Source organism: Ambystoma mexicanum, chromosome 4p (genome assembly GCF_040938575.1).
Source record: "Ambystoma mexicanum isolate Mex_15411 chromosome 4p, UKY_AmexF1_1, whole genome shotgun sequence".
In the NCBI taxonomy this organism is placed as follows: Eukaryota; Metazoa; Chordata; class Amphibia; order Caudata; family Ambystomatidae; genus Ambystoma; species Ambystoma mexicanum.
Window position 1 is genome coordinate 474245046 of NC_090927.1, and position 18410 is coordinate 474263455.

General features: G+C 46.0%; 1 protein-coding gene across 1 annotated transcript in view; it reads left to right on the forward strand.

Annotated features, from left to right (window-relative positions):
• MBOAT2 (membrane bound O-acyltransferase domain containing 2) overlaps window positions 1-18410 on the forward strand; it is a 1191404-nt gene that overhangs the window by 942446 nt on the left and 230548 nt on the right. The window contains exon 7 of the mRNA XM_069606006.1: window positions 16775-16958. Within this exon, the coding sequence (XP_069462107.1) occupies window positions 16775-16958 (184 nt within the window). The remainder of the gene's footprint in view (window positions 1-16774; window positions 16959-18410) is intronic.

Sequence of the window (18410 nt, forward strand, 5' to 3'; positions counted from 1 at the left end):
CATCAGAGCTTGACATTTGCCCTGTTTAATTTGTAACCCAAGAAGCAATTATTGCAAGTGGGCGAGAAAGTCTTCCTGCTTAGAGAGAGTCTGCATCATGCTGCCAGAGAAGAAAAAAGTTATTTTCGGCTTCCTCAATTCTATTCTGATGTACTGGGTCATTGTCTCTCATAGCCTGGCTCAAAGTTTCCAATGCTATTGAGAACAGGATCTGCGTTAGAGAAAATCCCATCTTGTGCCCTTACTCGGAGGAATCTTTGAGATAGTAGGCATTTTGTGTTTACTCTTGTGTATGTTCCGTCATATAATTTAATCAGACTTTCAGAATTCTTCTCCCAAATTACAATGTCAAATTCCCCTGTCAAAAGTTCTTTGCAGTATTTCTCAAACTTTTTAGTTCAACATGCGTCTTTCATAGCGCATTGCTTGCATCCTTATCTGCATGGATCTGCCTTGTGGAGGCTTGTTTTTTCAGCTTTGGGCCAGTCATTCCTCCGATCGATCTACGCCTACACAATATGTTTGCTTTTTACTAAATAGCAAATAATCCTCTTTTTATTTTTTTTATCGTTTGTTGGCGTCCTTTATTTGCTCCAGTACCTTTCGCCATGAGAGTGAATGTCCTTCAGCTTTCTCATTTGTCTCATGCTTACCAAGAATTGTCAGTTTATAGAATTCCATTGGGGCACATTGCTTCCTTCTCGCAGATTCACCTGTCAATAGGCCCAAACAAGAGGCATTTAAAGCATCCCATAGTGCACCAGATAGGATCACTGAGCCTCTGTTGGGGTCAGGAAAGTGCTTTAACTTGTTAATTACTTCATCTGACAGAAGAAGCAAGTTTAGTCACAAACTGGAGTTGTATGTTCCTTCAAGGCTAGATCCAAGCACACTTCCACAGGGGCATGGTCTGAGAGAAGAACGTTAACAATGTCATGCGTCAAGACATTCATTGAACTTCTCCATCTGCGCAAAACATGTCTATCCAAAAGAGTTTAGTGGGCTGCAGGGTATTATGTGTAGTCCCTTTTAGTTGGGTTAATTGTTCTCGATTAATCTGATAGTCCCAAAAGCTCCTTCAGCTGTTTCCTACATTTGTCATTGTTGCCAGAATGTTTCAATCCAAATCGTTGTATGGGCACACGTTGAAATCACCTACAATAATATTCTTAGTCTGCACATACATAAGTGCACCCTGAGAAGCCTTAGCTTACTTTAGTGTCTTAAACTGGGAAAATAAATACTTGCTCTGGTTGTATGAGCCCCATTTATTTCTAGAATGGGTATTACCTATCGGCCTTCACAAGGTGATGTTTTGATTTCGTTTTTTTGAATGATAATTCTCACTATGCTAGTATGTTGCATGTTTACATTGAAATTCTGCTCCGAGCCATTCTCGGCACAGTATGCTACACTTCGCTTGATACAAATGCGTTTCTTGCAATAGCGCTATATTCATCCTAGACCTCTTTAAAGACATCATGACTTCCTTCATTTTAAAGGGGTTGGTTTAACCCATTGATATTCGAAGTATTGACTTTAATTTTACTCATTGTTCTATTGAAGCCTGTCGCATTAGGATAGAGAATGTTTGGGTGGGAGGTTGGACCGACCAGGGGATCAGGGGCGAAAGGAAGAGGTGGGGTGTCTGAAAACAACCAAATATAATGAAGAATAATCTTGAAGATTCAGTGTCGGTACTAATTTTTTTAAGAATCCTGTATTATTATTATATTTTGGGTTGAAACGACAAATATATTCTCTTAAGTCTAAAAGTACTTTTAAGAGTTCAGAAGACACTGGCACTTAGTCTATATGCGTTCCCTCCCTCAGCTGAACTGCCCGTGAAATCCCCCCCAGTCACACTGTGTATCGTTCAAATATTCAACGATACGCCATTCGTTACTCTGTCAGAGAAGACCCTTTACTCCCTGAGGCTTGATGAGGTCGAGTCAATTTTAGGTATTGCGTCTTCGAGGTAGTACGTTTCTCCTAATTCTTCAGTGCAGCCTATCCTTCATGGTATTGCGTCTTCGAGGTAGTATGTTTTGCCAGATTCTTCAGTGCATGCTAGTCTTAATCGTATTGCATCTTCGAGGTAGTATATTGCTCCTAATTGTTCAGTGCATGCAATCCTTAATGGTATTGCGTCTTCGAGGTAGTACGTTTCTCCTAATTCTTCAGTGCATGCTATCCTTGATGGTATTGTCTTTTTTGGAGTGCTCTCCATGCATAGTAGCACTGTCATTGAAAAAGTAGTGTATGTGATTTATTATCTTCATGTGACTAATAACGAGGCACCGTTAATGTGATGGCTCTATGGTAATGCTTCCAAACTGGGAATTCGACCCCTTACCCCCCCCCCCTCAACTGAGACTTTATGAAAAGGGCGGAGTGTGGTATTTTAGGCTTTTCATATGCCAAAAAGGAATAATTAATTGCTCCGAGATCTCATGTCTTTCTATGTATTTCTTAGTTTTTGGCAAAGGTAGACCATTGGAAACAAATAACAAAATTGGAAAAATGCTTATAATACAAGCTGTCCCCCAAGTGTCCCACTTTTTGGCAGCTTGCTCCATTAAAAGTCATACACATTCGAGGGATCCATCCTGTTGGTTGGTGGTCCTTTCATTGATGGTCTTTCTATCTGTGTCTTTCATAATTTATTTATTTTTCTGACCTTTTTTAAACAGAGATGACCCCGGTTACCCCCTTTCCCTCCTCCCATTTTGACATCCTTCACCCCTTCTCCTTCCTGTGATTTAGGTGGGGTTTTAGTCCGCATTGAAGTGACTCACATTGGAAAATGAAAACACTAATGAAAAGTCAGACTTTTGAAGTGCCACACACGAAGAACATGTCACCCTTTTGCATGAGGTCATGGGAGAATGTATGACACAGCATCACACTTAAATCATGTTAAGTGAAAATAAGGAGCATAATGCCAGGAAAAGGTACCTTTTGTAAATAATGCGATCTTGAATACTAGACAATACTCCTGCAAACACAGAAATAATAATACCCCAAGCAGGTAAACATATACGCAGCCACCCATTTGGAATCCAGCTTTAAAGCCTTTGAATATGGTTTATTCTAGGCTGTGACTTCAGTCAATGGAAACATGTCTGAAATGTGCTTGTGTGCACACAGGTCTTTAGCATGATTCATCTCTAGCTGAGCAGGACAAGCGGCAGCCTATGGGGCTGCAGGGCGAAGGTCCCTTCCTCTACCGTTTTCTGCAAAAACGTTGTGTGGTAACAATGTGCAGGAAGACAAGTGACTGCTCCCATTTGCGGTCGTTGAGGGCATAGGAGTTCACCTGTGTGGGAGTCCGTGCATATGGCACCCAAGAACAATGTGTAGCCCTGAGCTTGGCTTTGCAATGTTTTTTGGTGGGCTTCCATGTTCAGACTTGAATGTTTCATACTTCGGCATTCAAGTCCCAAGTTTCCTGGATTGGTTTTATGGCAGAGCTTAGTTTATAACAGGATTTCATCACCGCGTGGACACGTTGTATGCTGCTCCACACGCTTTGTTGCTTTTACTAATGTTCTCAGGCATTCACCTGTACCAGATACTATGACAAACTGATGCCTGTGCAAACCTCTGGACATTTGATGCTATAGTATTAGATCAATAGTCACTTAACCATCAGAAAATAATTAAAATATGTCACTTTATGATTAGGCAAATAGTGTGGGCACCAGGGTTTGCCCCCACATATTTTCCAGCCAGCTGCAGACAGGATCTTACTCAGATAACCCATGACTTGCGTTGGTTCTCACTCTCGTGGCACCGATGGTACTCAATAAAATGAAAATAACTTCTCTTAAATAACTCCTCTTGGTTAATCAAGAGGACATGTAGGACACGTGATTATTCAAACACTTGTGTTGCATTGCACATCAATTTGAAGAAAAAGTAAGGTGATAATACCGTACTTAAGACTGGTGCTCTCAGTTGACCTTAAATAAGGTTGCACAATTATTTATAACTCTTGCGTGAAGTACTTATAATGTCAAACAAATGTATCACCAGACGGTACATGGTTTTCCAAAAGAAATGTTTAATTTACATTTCTTGGTTTTATGTTTCTTAGTTAGTTCAAATATTGCGAGGCAACTCGAAATAGATAGGTCAATTATTCAAAAAAGCACATATGCCAATGCATTTCGGTCTATGACCATCTTCAGGGCTGTACTGAAGTGAATATAAAAGTGAATCTAAACAGTGTTAACATAATTCATTTATCGAAAGGCACATAAATACAATTCATGGTTCGGAAAAAGCACATACCCCAAGTAGATCCAAATCAATGTTGAAAATGCGGGAGGAAGGTAAAGGAAAGTGTGTCAGAGTCGCCATATTACTAAGTATTTACAATTATTTACCATCTTTGTATACAGCAACCTGTACCTGCTAAATGCAAGTTGTCCTCTCCTGTGAATGCGTTCGAAGAATGTCTCCAAAGTTCCTATTAATTACCAGAGGGGAAGTATGTATTACTATTTCGAGGGGATTGGGTCCTCCGACGTATTCCATATCTATGACAGTAATCACCACAGCTGTGCTGCTTCGGAAACTTTTTCGGTGTCTGCGTCCTGCGTCGATGACGTCGATGCGCCGCCGTCGAGGACCTCCTCCGACGTCCGACGTCATCCGATGTGATAAGTAGGACGCACGACGCCAGTAGCCTCAGTTCCGTTTTTTCCGCGAACGTGTTGCTTCGTGTTTCTCGGTTCTAGCCTCGACTCTTTGGAGTTCTGTTCTTCAGCCGATAAGATCAGTGAGCTCTTACCTGCACACGTATGTCTCGCGCGCAGAACCGATCGCGCTCGCTGAGGAAGCGAAAGTAAACCGCGCGCGACCAGTCATGCTTTTAAGGGTTGTCATGGGAACGTGGGCGGGGCGTCGAGCAGCAGCGAGATTGCCGCTGCACGTACGCCTATTTAAAGAAATTCCCACATTTGCTTACCAGAGAAGTTCCAACTTGAAAGATAGATTAGTCCATACCAGACCCCCACAGAAGAAGAAAAGTACAGACCGCATAGGCACATTCCCATGCCTGAACTGTAGCAACTGTGGGTACATCATGAAAGGACAAACCATAAACCATCCCTACACTGGAGAAAAAATAAAGCTTAAATGCTATGCCACATGCGATACAGCAGGAATTATATATGGAATCAAATGTCCTTGTGGTTTGTACTACGTCGGACAAACACAACGAACAGCAAAGATCAGGTGGAATGAACATAGATCCTGCATCAGGAACAAGACTGCAAGCTCCGCAGTAGCGAGACACTGGCAGAGAAAACAACATAATTTGGCACAGATCAAATTTGTAGTCCTGGAAAGAGTCCAAAGAAGAGAGAAACATGAGGATCTACAAAAAAGAATTGATCAACGGGAAACATTTTGGATAGACAGACTAAGTTCCCTTACACCTAAGGGAATCAACAAAGAGATCAACTATATGTGTTTCCTCTAATAAGGCCAAGTTTACAGATTGTTCAGGAATATGGCTTTTCTTCAATGTGTTGGCTTCGGTGGTGAGGCGTCATGGACCATATTCCGATATTATTGATGGCACATTGTAAACGTGTGATTGAACTTGATTTTGTATCTTTGTATTCTTGTACTTTTATGGACATGCACTGATTGTACATTATGAAATATTTTGAAATATTTTGAATAGTTTTTGTTAGTCACGCGATTTAATCCACATAATCAGATTTGCGACCAAGGCTAGCACCAATATAATATTTGTTGACTTTAATGGAACACGTATGTGTTAATTGCACTTGAAACCTTACTAACCACAACTAATTACCGAGGACATGTCCACACCTATGCATGCCAGTTAGAGCTTCCAATAGCAACGCACAACACGCATACACCTGAGGGCCATGGCAACAGTCCCGCCCCCCTGCGCTCCCGCAGGGCGGTGGGTCCCGAGGCATACGTGCAGCGGCAATCTCGCTGCTGCTCGACGCCCCGCCCACGTTCCCATGACAACCCTTAAAAGCATGACTGCTCGCGCGCGGTTTACTTTCGCTTCCTCAGCGAGCGCGATAGGTTCTGCGCGCGAGACATACGTTTGCAGGTAAAAGCTCACTGATCTTATCGGCTGAGTTACACATCTGGATATAGCGATAGAAATAGTAATACATACTTCCCCTCTGGTAATTAATAGGAACTTTGGAGACATTCTTCGAACGCATTCACAGGAGAGGACAACTTGCATTTAGCAGGTACAGGTTGCTGTATACAAAGATGGTAAATAATTGTAAATACTTAGTAATATGGCGATTCTGACACACTTTCCTTTACCTTCCTCCCGCATTTTCAACATTGATTTGGATCTACCTGGGGTATGTGCTTTACTTATTTTTTTTTCGAACTATGAATTGCATTTATGTGCCTTTCGATAAATGAATTATGTTAACACTGTTTAGATTTTATATTCACTTCAGTACAGCCCTGAATATGGTCATAGACCGAAATGCATTGGCATATGTGCTTTTTTGAATAATTGACCTATCTATTTCGAGTTGCCTCGCAATATTTGAACTAACTAAGAAACATAAAACCAAGAAATGTGAATTAAACATTTCTTTTGGGAAACCATGTACCGTCTGGTGATACATTTGTTTGACATTATAAGTACTTCACGCAAGAGTTATAAATAATTGTGCAACCTTATTTAAGGTCAACTGAGAACACCAGTCTTAAGTACGGTATTATCACCTTACTTTTTCTTCAAATCTGTTTAGTGCGATCCGGATGCCATAGGATCTCTTACAGACTGGTAGCTCCAGGTCAAAACATTGATTTAAACAATTTATCTAAACAAACATTACCTATATTAAAGTATCTTATTACCGTGGTGCCCACCTGTACATTGGACTTCTGTAGCATTGCACATCAATGCCACCAAAAAACGACCATGCTGATTTCACTTTGGCCCCAGACCATTGTAAGGCCTATTTTCCATTGGCCCTAAAGAATTACCTTGCTCGTTTCTAGGTGGCTCTAGAAATGTGTTTAATTTAATCGTGCATTGCTTGCAAGTGATTGTCACACGAGGTTCAAAAGTATCATGCCTACTTCATATTGCACCAGCACAGTTTCATGACCCGCCATTTCTCCCAGAAAATTACCATGCATGTTTTTTCTAAGAGAATTTTCCCCATGCCAGTTCCAAATTGCTCAAAGGCAATGGGCCTCATTCCGAGTTGGGTGGTAAGGGAAAAATGATGCCGGTAAAGCATCGTTTCCCTTTACGGCCCATTCTGACCCACCACACCGTTATTTACGGCGTCGTAAAGTACGATGCCGTAAATAGCGGTTTAGTGGCACGCGCACGACACGCCATGCCGTAATTAGCGGCATGGCGTAAACCGGAGCTGATCCCAAGTAAAGCGGACATGGAAAAAACGGCCTCCACAAGACCGCAAAGTACCTTACCGCCATGGAGTAAATACCGGCATCGCTGAGAAGGTGTAAAGGACCCTGAGCAGTGTTTCCAAGAGGAACAGGTGCACTCAATCAGCACAGGTGGAGGCAATGGAGTCTGGCACAGCACAAAAGGAGCACACCCACACACCACACCCCCTCCCACACCAAAATGATACCGATTGTAGCAGCATTCCTGGAGCTGGCGGCCCTGCTTGCAAGGCAAGAACAACTACAACAGCAACAACAACAACCACAGCCACCACCACAGAGGATACACAGGAGGAGAAGGAGGGTGAGACAGGGCCAGCATTCCCTACCGGTGCAGCCACCATTACCACGCCGGCAGCGCCCAATCCCCCGCATCAGAGCCACCCCCTTCAACCTCACACCAGAGCAGATCCACACCTTGTACCGGCTTGACTGGGACACCATTACCAGCATAGTGGACATGATACATGATGATATCGTGAGCCGCATAGAAATACGCACTGCCATCCCCCCTCTACTGAAGGTAGTGTCTGTTCTCCACTTCCTTGCCACAGGCACCTACCAGCATACAGTGGGGCAAATGCATGGCATTTCTCAGCCCATATTTTCACGGATACTCAAAGAAGTGTTGGATGCCCTCCTCACCCACACAAGGGAATACATATCCCTACCCCAGACTCCCCAGGAGATCTACGACACCAAAGCTGCCTTCCATGCACTGGCAGGCATGCCAAATTGCATAGGTGCCCTCGACTGCACCCACGTTGAATTGGTGGTCCCGCATGCCATGGAGGTGCCGTATCGCAACCGCAAGCAATACCACTCCATCAATGTCCAGATGGTGTGTAATGCCAGTAAATCCATCACACATTGCAATGCCCGATACCCCGGATCAACTCATGACTCCTTGGTTCTGCGGAACTCAACACTACCACGCTACATGGAGCGACATGCCGGACGTCGTGCCTGGCTGCTTGGTGAGTCATCTGAATGGGCCATGGCGTTGCTTTGGGGCTGTGAGTATTTCTGGGAAGGGGGGGTTCATACTCCACCTGCCTGGTAAGGGGGGGGTTCATACTCTACCTGGCCGGGAAGGGGGGGATGCATGCTCATCCCAGTAATCATCTGTGGCCATGCATGACCAGTACAATTTTCCACCATGAGGGCACACACGATTACCTCATTTCCACTTCCATGCAGGTGATGCTCGCTACCCTCTGAAGCCGTGGCTCATGACCCCCGTCCGCAACCCACAGAACAGGCACGAGGAGGACTACAACAGATCCCATACCCGTACACGCGTGGTGATAGAGCAGACCTTCGGGCTCTTGAAGGCACGATTTCGTAGCCTCAGCCGTTTAGGTGGGGCACTCATCTACAGCCACGAGAAGGTGTCCAAGATCACCATGGCATGTGTAATGCTACACAACATGTGCATCCGTCGGAACGTGCCACTGCCCCCTGACGTGGAAATGCCACCACCAGATGACGATGAGGGGGAGGAGGTAGGAATGGCAGGACAGCAGCCGGGTCCCGATGCACAGGAGGGACGTTCTGTGCGTCAACCATTGATTGGACAATATTTCTGACTCACAAGTCAGCTGAGGGTTTCAGGATGAGAGGACATTGGGCACGGGCTGTGGGGATACATGTACACCATGTACTGTGCGACATTAAAATACACAAGCAAAATGATCAATGTCCACTCTGTTTTAGTGAATGAACAACCAGTGTATTAAAAAGTTTAAGTTTGAACGTGTACAACAAAACCACCACCCTCACCCCCCTCCCCCTCCCCCCAACTCCCAATGACACACCCTCACCCCCCACCCCCTCCCAAATGTGTGTGCCAGGATGTTCATTGGCCACTTCCGGAGCCAGGGGGATTCATGTTCTGGCGGCGGAGTGTCCGCATTGACCGGCGGACAGGGCTGGTCTGTGTGGATGAACTTTGTGATGGTGGGTACTCCCACTGGGGCTGTGGTCTTGGGTGTGCTGCCTCCAGGGCATCAGCAATCCGGCCCAGCACCTCACAGAGGCGGTTGGTGTTTGAAGTGATTACCTCACCCAGGGCCTGCAGGTCATTGTGGCATTGTGAATGTGATTGACGGTTGTCCCGTAGGAAGTCCTCCAGCAGGGCTGTGATGCGCTGCCCGTGCACTCCATCCGTGGATGGTGTGGCAGATGTGGTAGCCAGCTGTGGTGTTGACCGTGCAGGGCTCTGTGGGCTTTCGGCAGGGGAGGAGGATACAGGACAGGCAGGTGGTGCTCCTTGGCCTGTAAGGATTGGGGTGTCACTCTCCCCAGAGTCGCTGAGTGCGACTTGTGTGTGAGATGGTGTTTCCGGCCTGTATGCTGTGTCACATGTCTCCCCCACGTCAGATAGGTGAACCGATGTAGGGCTCTCCGGCTCGTCGATGAGGCACATGGCAGCGTGCTCCCCTGCCACACTGGATTCCTCCGAGTGGACTGTGGGGTATGTGTCCGTTCCCAGTGCAGGCATGGGTAGGGGTGTGGGTGGTGGTTGTGCAGCCTCCATGGGGGTTGCTGGTGCAGATGGTGTTGCCTGTGGCCTCCTCCTTCCTACAGGCTTCCGCTGTCCCCTGCCTGTGCCCCTGGAGGTGGAGGGCTGGGTGGCTTCATGGCCCTCAGTTTCATGTCCGCTGCCTGTGGGGTGGAAGGGAGAGATGGCATTAGCTATGATTTGGGGGTCAGCATCGCTTCAAGGCTATGGTATGAGAATGGTGTTGCAGCGTTTGGGTGACATTTGGGTGGTGAGTGGGACATTGATCTGGGCTAGGATGGTAAATGCATGCAGGTGTCTGGGTCAATCAAGCTGGCAGAGTACTGTGCTGACTCACAGTGACTGCCTCTTTGTGTGCTATGGGCAGTATGGGTTGTAGCCTTGCAAGTGGCATCAGCCTGGGTCTCACTTGTTACGGCATGATTGGGGGGGGGGGCATATGTGACATGACTGCTTGCCCATCCCTTGGCGGTGGCTTGAATTGGGAATGCATTTACTGTCTTCACTCATGACACTCACCTCCATCTGCGGATGACGGGGCACCGCACTCCATCTCGCCGACCCCCTCGATGGATTCAGGGCCCATCATGTCGGCACAAGTCTGCTCCCAGGGCATCATCTTGATTGGAGATGCTGGGCCTCCTCCTGTCTCCAGGGCCTGGGTCCTGTTGGCCGATAGGATGGCCCGCACCCTGAGACGGAGGTCGTCCCACCTTTTGCGGCAGTCCCTTGTTGTGCGGGGGGTGTTGCCGACAGCGCTCACCCTCTGGGCAACCAGGTCCCATATTTGTTTTTTTCTTGCTATGGTGGCCTTGCGCATATCAGTGCTGAACACCACTTCTGCATTGGCATGCAGGGTGTCTACCAGGACCTGTAGCTCATCCTGTGTAAAGCGCTCCTTGCGGAGGCGTGCGGCTCCTTTTTTGAGTGCTTTCGCCATGATATAGGTGAATGCTGGGAAGTCTCAGGTTCAGAATCTTCCTCCGGGTTCTGCATCAAGGGGGTGGCAATGGATTGTGTTTTTAAAGATGGCCGCCGCGCTCCTTCCCGTTCCTGTGCGATGATGTAATTTCCGTATCCGTTAATTAGCGGTGACCGTAATTTACGGTGTCACCGCTAATAACGGATAGCAGAGCTTCGGTGGCGGTGTTGTAACGACCGTCTCGCTTCATGCCGCTAAGGGGTTTTACGGGCCCTTTAGCGGTATGCCGCTAGGGGATTTACCGGCATGGCGGAAAGCTCGTGCCCGCGAAGTCGGAATGGCCTGCAAATTGCGGCGTTGTACCAGACCGGACTCGGTCTTTCCGCCATGCCGGTAAAAACCCATACTTACCGCAAACCTCAGAATGAGGCCCAATGTCTGTGCTAGCTTTACGCTGCCATCAAAAATGGGTTATACCAGTTTCACATCACACCTACAAGAGCGTAATGCCACTATTGCGTTGCCATGAAAATGGTCCTAAATCAGTTCCACTTTTCTCCTGGAACTGCTGGTTATACTTAGCCCCGAAAAATGCCCATACCCAATTGTGCGCTTAACTAATCTCTTTAATCCAACTCATGTGCTAAATTGTGCCATTCATTCCCACACATGTAACACCTGGCATGTGTTAGGTGCTAACTGCATGCCAGGTACGCCCTGCTTACACATACTCGCTTAGACAAAAACACCCACAAAACAAGTTTCTAAAGACTGTTGTTCCTCAGTGCCACTGTCCTTACAACTCACATACTCTGTACATGTAATGTGTGATGGATCACTCCGCACTGAATGACTTTCCCCTCAGGCAGAGAGGAAATCACCACCCTGCGCAGTAGAAGAGTCACTTGGTGCTGAGTGAGTCCTTTGTGGTGTCCCTTCGGGGCAACATCCGAGTGGTGTCCTTCCATTATGGAAAGGATTGGAGAGTCAGCTCTGTCCAGGAGAGGAGTTAGTCGGTACTGAGTGGGGGTAATACTGTGTTCGCCAACCACACATAGCAGGCAGTGTTGGTTTGGTTAAAAAAAAAAAGCAAAAAATAACAGCAGATGATGTGGCAGAAGACTTCGTAATAACCTGCAGACAACCTAACAATTTGAAATACATGATTGTCGAATGCACTCACACAAATAAAACAGAACAGGGAAGGAACACAGCCCTGTCAAAAAAAGCAATGGAGCACCTTTATACACACACCAGAAATTGACAAATCAACGTACTACAAAGCAGACAAGTTTTTTTAAAAAAAGAGCATCATTTCACCTAACCATTTACCATTATGGTCTATCTGATTGCCCGCACAAAACGCCCACCTGGGATTTTCCATGTTGGTGAACCCCGGCAGACAAGCAGACAACAAATGAATAAACCTCACTACAGCATGGCCCACAGGAATGAAGACCTCCCTGTTGGAGAATATTTGTATGGCCCGGCATATGGCATAAAGGATGTGAGTGATACCATCCTTAAAGGGAGCTTCAAAATAGAGAGGCAGAAAAGCATTAGAATGTAAGATGATTCCAGGTTTTGGCACTCTACAGACTGCATTAAATAAGCACCCAAGGTGTATGTCACACTACCCAAGATACATTCTTATTTGTCGGACTGCCATCCCAACTTCAGACACTGGCAAATGAAAACTATGACTCCCTTTCCTTGTTCCCAGGTGACTGCTTTTCTGTGCTCTTCAAGTGAGTTCAAGGTAATCCCGGCGTGCCTTTCGACCCTATTTAGCTTGTATCTGCCAACATAAGCTTGGCAGACCGCACCTTCACTGTGTGTTCCTACTGTGGGCCTGTGGTTCAGGTTATTCGGTCCTACCATGTATTTATTATTGCTTTATCACCTCCAGTGAAAGCTGGCCCGTTAGCATGCAAGTGCCCAACAAAAGGACAATTCACGCCCTGTTGCGGGTTGCTGTGCTGCCAGGAGGCAAGCCGCAGTTCACACCCATGCATATTAAAACCACAACTTCCTCCCACACACTAGACATGTTATTAAAAGAAATGGCTACAAATAGAAATGAAACCGCATTCCCCCTCATTTTCACCAAATTCCCATTTCCCGCTCACTTGTATTGAACCTGCTTTTTTCTATTGTGTGTAATCTGCACTTCACTAGCTCTGTGTGTATATAATTATGTCTGCAGGGCAGCTGACTTGTACACCCTTGTGCCAATGAACACTAAAGCTGCAGCTTCCTCACACACACTGTAAAATGCAATTGAGATGAATGGGTACAATACAAATGTAATAGTATTGTTGATTTTCTTTTTCTCACCAAATTCGTGTTTTGTTTTTAAGCACCATAACATAAAAACCTGTTTCTTTCTCTACGTTGCTCACTTGTGCTCAAACTGTTCTTCCCGTTTTACTATTACTGCCCGAAGAGGAGACCCATTTGATCCTCAAAACAAGCAGACAAAGACATGGGGCCTCATTACGAGTCCGCAAGTAACCTTGCCGGTGCTTCTGGTGGGTTGCCGCCGGACTCGTAACATTTTACTGGTGCCTGACTTCCCAGTGCCACCGGGAGATTACAAGTCCGGCAGCCCGGAAGTCCGGTGCCGGTAAAATGTTAGTCCCCACATAGGACTCTATGGGAGTGGGGACTCAGAAGTGCTGGCACTGTTGCTAACGGTGCCGGCGCTTCCGTGAAGAGTCTGCCTACCGTGGCCGCTGCGCCCTGCAGGGTCAGACCTCCCCGGCAGGCAAACAAGTAGTTTGCTGGTCCGAAAACAAGGTTGCCGGTGAGCTTACCAGCACCCTTGTTTCTGGACCAGCAAACTTGTAATGAGGCCCAGGGTGTTTGCCTAATAAATGGATCTTTGCTGCACCATCCACTTTATTAGTTATTGTTTTTAAATCCACCAGCTCCTCATTAAATGGCTTTCTTTAGCCTGGCTTGTCGCAGCGCACCTCACTCATCCAACCTGAACTTCAGCCTGTTGGCAGAGTGAGCTTAAGGACCCCCTTTTCCTGCTGCAGGTGCAGTATAGGTGCCTTGGACAGGTTCTGGGGCTACAGCTTGTACTGTTCTTGCATGCATGAGTGGTGAGGACACACTCATGTGCTCCCCGGTCCCTTATCTGTGTCCAGCAGAGTGTAAGGTGTGTTCGAATCATTGGCATTTGCAATGAAGCTACATGCATTGTGATGCCTTGCATAGAGATGAATTGCAATTGCAAGCACAACAGGCCCATTGCAGCCCACTTTGCCTTAACAAACAATAGCCTGACGGACATGCAGAGGCGCTGCTCGAGGGGTAGGGGGGAGCTGAGCGGGCAATAGCCCCGGTCTTTTGGTTGTAGCCCCGGATTGAAGCTCAAGTGCTACAACCAAAATGCTAGCTAGCCCCGAGTCCTGCCAGTCCTGACATTAGCTTAGCCCCTGATCTTTTCCAGACCTAGCAACACCCCTGCTGACATGTGCTCCCTAATGCAAATTAAGTTGCAGTATGCTGGGACAGTATGTTATGTTAATGGACTTTTCTACTCTGCCAAATCGGGTATCCAGTCATTTTTTCGAAGCCCAAAGTTTTGAATGTAAATCCTGAGAATACATCCTTTCGAAAAGCCATTCTTTCGAAAAGACATTCTTCCTAAACAAATTCGAATATGGTATCTAAAGGAAGGTAAGTATTAGTGCAGAGCTGGGGCCAGGGTTAGGGTTAGGGTTAGGGTTGGAGTTTGGGTTAGGGCTAGGGTTAGTTTAAGGGTTACATTGGAGTTAGGGTTGGGGCTAAGGTTTAGGGTTGGGAGGGGTGGCCTGGGGATTGGGAGGGGGGGTTGGAGCAGGGAACCCCCAATATACACAAACTTTAAAACGTAACAAGGACTGGCCCGTGCTGAAATTTCAGCACTGGACAGCTCCATGTAACGTTTTAAAGTTACAAAAAAACCATTGAAATGCTACTTTGAACATGTAAAAGTGCATTTCTATTGAAACCAGTCCATGTCCATGTCTATTGTCGACGGATTGGTTTAGATAGAAATGCACTTTTGCATGTTAAATATAGCTTGTCAAAGCTTTTCTTTTCGAAACTTTTGTTTCGAGGCTTTAGTGAATACATTTCATTTTTTTCCGAAACAATCACTATAAACCCCGCATTGCCACTGTAGTAGTTTTAAAGCTCCAATGCTCATCCATGTGGTGCGGTGCAATGTCCCCACAGTGGGTATCCAGACCGTAGTCTGCTGGGGGAAAGGGAAATGAGCAAGAGGAAGATAGGAGGTTGGGGAAGCGGGAAGTAGAGTTTACAAGGGCAGGGATGCAGCAGACGAAGAACTTTTATCTGATAGTGTGGGTCGCATGCCTGTACTGTAAGGTGGACCGTGGCCTTGCCAAAAGGTGGAGGCCATTTTGTGATAATTGGGTTGTGTTTCCAAGGCATATTTTTGTATTGAGGGGAGGTTGGAGCCCTTCATCCCCAATTCATGAGTTAAGAGTGGCGAAGAGCGAGACTGTGCAAGGCAGTAGCTCAGACATGGGGTTGCTAGCATGCAGCCACTCGCTGGCCTATCCTCACCTGACTGGGAATCCTAAAGATCTGGGGCAAGTAGAGGAAACTGGGGGCATCACATGATATCCTATGTCTCTGAAGGGAGCTGCACCTGGAAGCTGTTCTCCACTGCACCAATGGTAACGCACAAATGCTCCTCCTTTGGGATCTGAAGGTAACCCATGAACAACGAAGGAAATGTGCTCAAGGAGGCATTGCGCTTCCATTCCACATTCCTTCTAAATGAACAGCGAGGTGAAACATGTCATGGCTTTCCTGTGGCTGTACCATTAACCACACCCCGCTCACCGACACTCATTTAGCCATAGGGTACAAAAAAGTACATTGACTCTGATATAGAAATGTCTGAGAGCTCACTGAGGTGGGAGGTCCGCATGAAAACAGACTATCAGAGCCTCTATCAGTGGAGGGCAGTAGGAGAGAGCAAAGACCTGTGGTAAGAGGAGGCCATGGTGGAAACTGGCCATGTTTCAGACTAGACTATCGGCAGCCGGCTAGACCAGGCGCCCGCCCTCCCTCACCCCTTTACCCTCTCACGCAAAGCCCCTTGATGCAAGTATGGTAGTGATGTCTTATTGCATTGTGAAGAGCTCTAATGTTGGTTTGCTTAAATAAAATACACCAAAGATGCTAGATGAGGAAGTGCTCGCAGCCTTCATTGCTGTGCCTTTCGCTCGCAGAGAAATGCACTGCATGCCATTGTGCCCCGTCTCCCAGGTCACATACCATTATTGCGTTATGTACATTGTAATCACATATGTAAAAGCAACCGAATCAATAAAATGAAGTGCTTTGTAAGAGGTTTGTACACTGAATCATTTGACTTCAGAACACATATGATGTTACTTTCAGCATTTGATCATATCATGCATTGATCACATCCGATGCATTGCATCTTTTCTTTACCCAGGCCAGCATCCTAAATTACTCTGACCTTCCAGTAAAGGCTTTTTAATTCATTATCAGTCAATTCCTTTCATTCAGTTGACTGCAACATGCACATGTTAAAATGTTTTCAAAAGTATATTAACACCAATGAATCACCCTTAGCTATGCAATGACGCCATCTTGTTTTTCTGGGTGCGAGCTATTTGTAAAAATCTCTGCTTCTTCTGTGGTGTGATTAGTCGCATTAACCAGTGTGTGCCATTGTGCTTGCCAAAGAGTACTTTAACATAGTTCCGCATTGTGTGTCTATGAAAGGTAAAGTAACTATTGGATGTTGATGGTAAGAGTGATGATTCCTTTATGCACTTCATGTAAAGCCTACATCTCACAAGCTGCTTATCTTTGAATTACAGACGCATGCCAAGTCTTCTGGAGTATTTAAGTTACAACTGTAATTTCATGGGTATCCTGGCAGGCCCATTATGCTCTTATAAAGACTATATTACTTTCATTGAAGGCAGATCATTCCAAGTGAAAGTGTCGGAAGCAAATGGAAAAGAAGATATAAAATATGAACAAATCGAGCCATCGCCAAATGTAAGACCTCTGACCCCTTTTGCCGCGCTGCTGTTTCCTGTGTTCATTGCATGAGATGCTTGGATTGCGTTATTCATTTGCAGGCCGGGTGCCAATTGCCTACTTCAGTTTGGACCTTAACCCTGTTGCGCAATAAGTTTATTAACCAAGTTGCATTCAACCTTCATGGTTGTACATTCTAGTGTGTGGCGTCATATTGGGACACATTGGGGGTCATTCCGAGGTGGGCGGTAGGGGATACCGGGCACCGGTAAGGAGACCGGTGCCGGTAATCCCCTACCGCCCTATTCCGAGGTCTCAAAGCGGGAACCGTAAGGGACGTGTGGTCTGACCACACGTCCCTTACGGGTCCCCCTAAGGGACCAGGGCGCTAATAACGGGCTTGCCATTCGCGAGCCCGTTATTTGCGCCCTCCCCATTCCCATTGAGCCCTCTGGGGGCTCAATGGGAATGGGGAATGGTCTGTTCAATGGGGATTTACCGGTCCCTCCAGGGTCGGAATGCACCACTAAGTCCCCATTGAACGAGACCGCAGTCGGTACCGGTATGGGAGGCAGCCAGGGAGCTAATTGCTTCATGGCTACCACCATACTCGGAATGACCCCCATTGTCTGGAAATCTCACATCTGACCATACAACTTTAACAGTTTTACAAACTCTTCAGCCGTTTAATTATTTGTGGGCCATGACCCAAAATATAGGTACAATTATTGTACAATATCTGAATGTCTCTGATTGATTGTCTTTTTCCTGGTCTTTGTTGGGTGGGTTTCAGTTTCTTTTTCTAGGTTATGTTTTCCCTTGTATTTTTGGATTTATATGCATGTGTTTCTTCTGGCATTTTCTAATTCGCCTTCCTTCCATGTTATTTTCCTTTGTTTCCCTGACACAATCAGCAGATGTTAGATGAGATTGAATGCAGTACCCCGTGGGAGACGGCACCAACCTTGTCCTCTTGGCAATAGGTAACCCAACCTTTGGTATAGGCCTGTACTAGACAAGTTGGTAGAGTGACTGGACAGCCAGGCTTATCTCAAGAGAGGTCAATGTGAGCTGTAGGGTTATAACAGAGAGTCTCAGTGACAAGTATCCAAATAAACACTCACACTCAAGGTTTCTTGATTAAATAATTATTTATTAATTTAACAGTCAGTTGAATAAGCCTTCTTTAGAAGGGAGCAAAACATGTAACACAAAAATATACTTCAAAATCACACTCTGTTTCTTTAAATCAGTTGATACCCATTTGGGATGTCACACACAGACACCTCCAACACCCTGAGGTGACTTAAATAACTAGGACACTGTGGACATTGATATATCACTGGCACATTTAGAGCAATACTGAGGTTAGTGTCAAAAGAGAAAGATGATGGAATAAAACAATGGCTAACAAATATTCTTAAGCATGTAAGTAGTTTTTGAACCCTCCAATGCAAAGTAAATTAACCC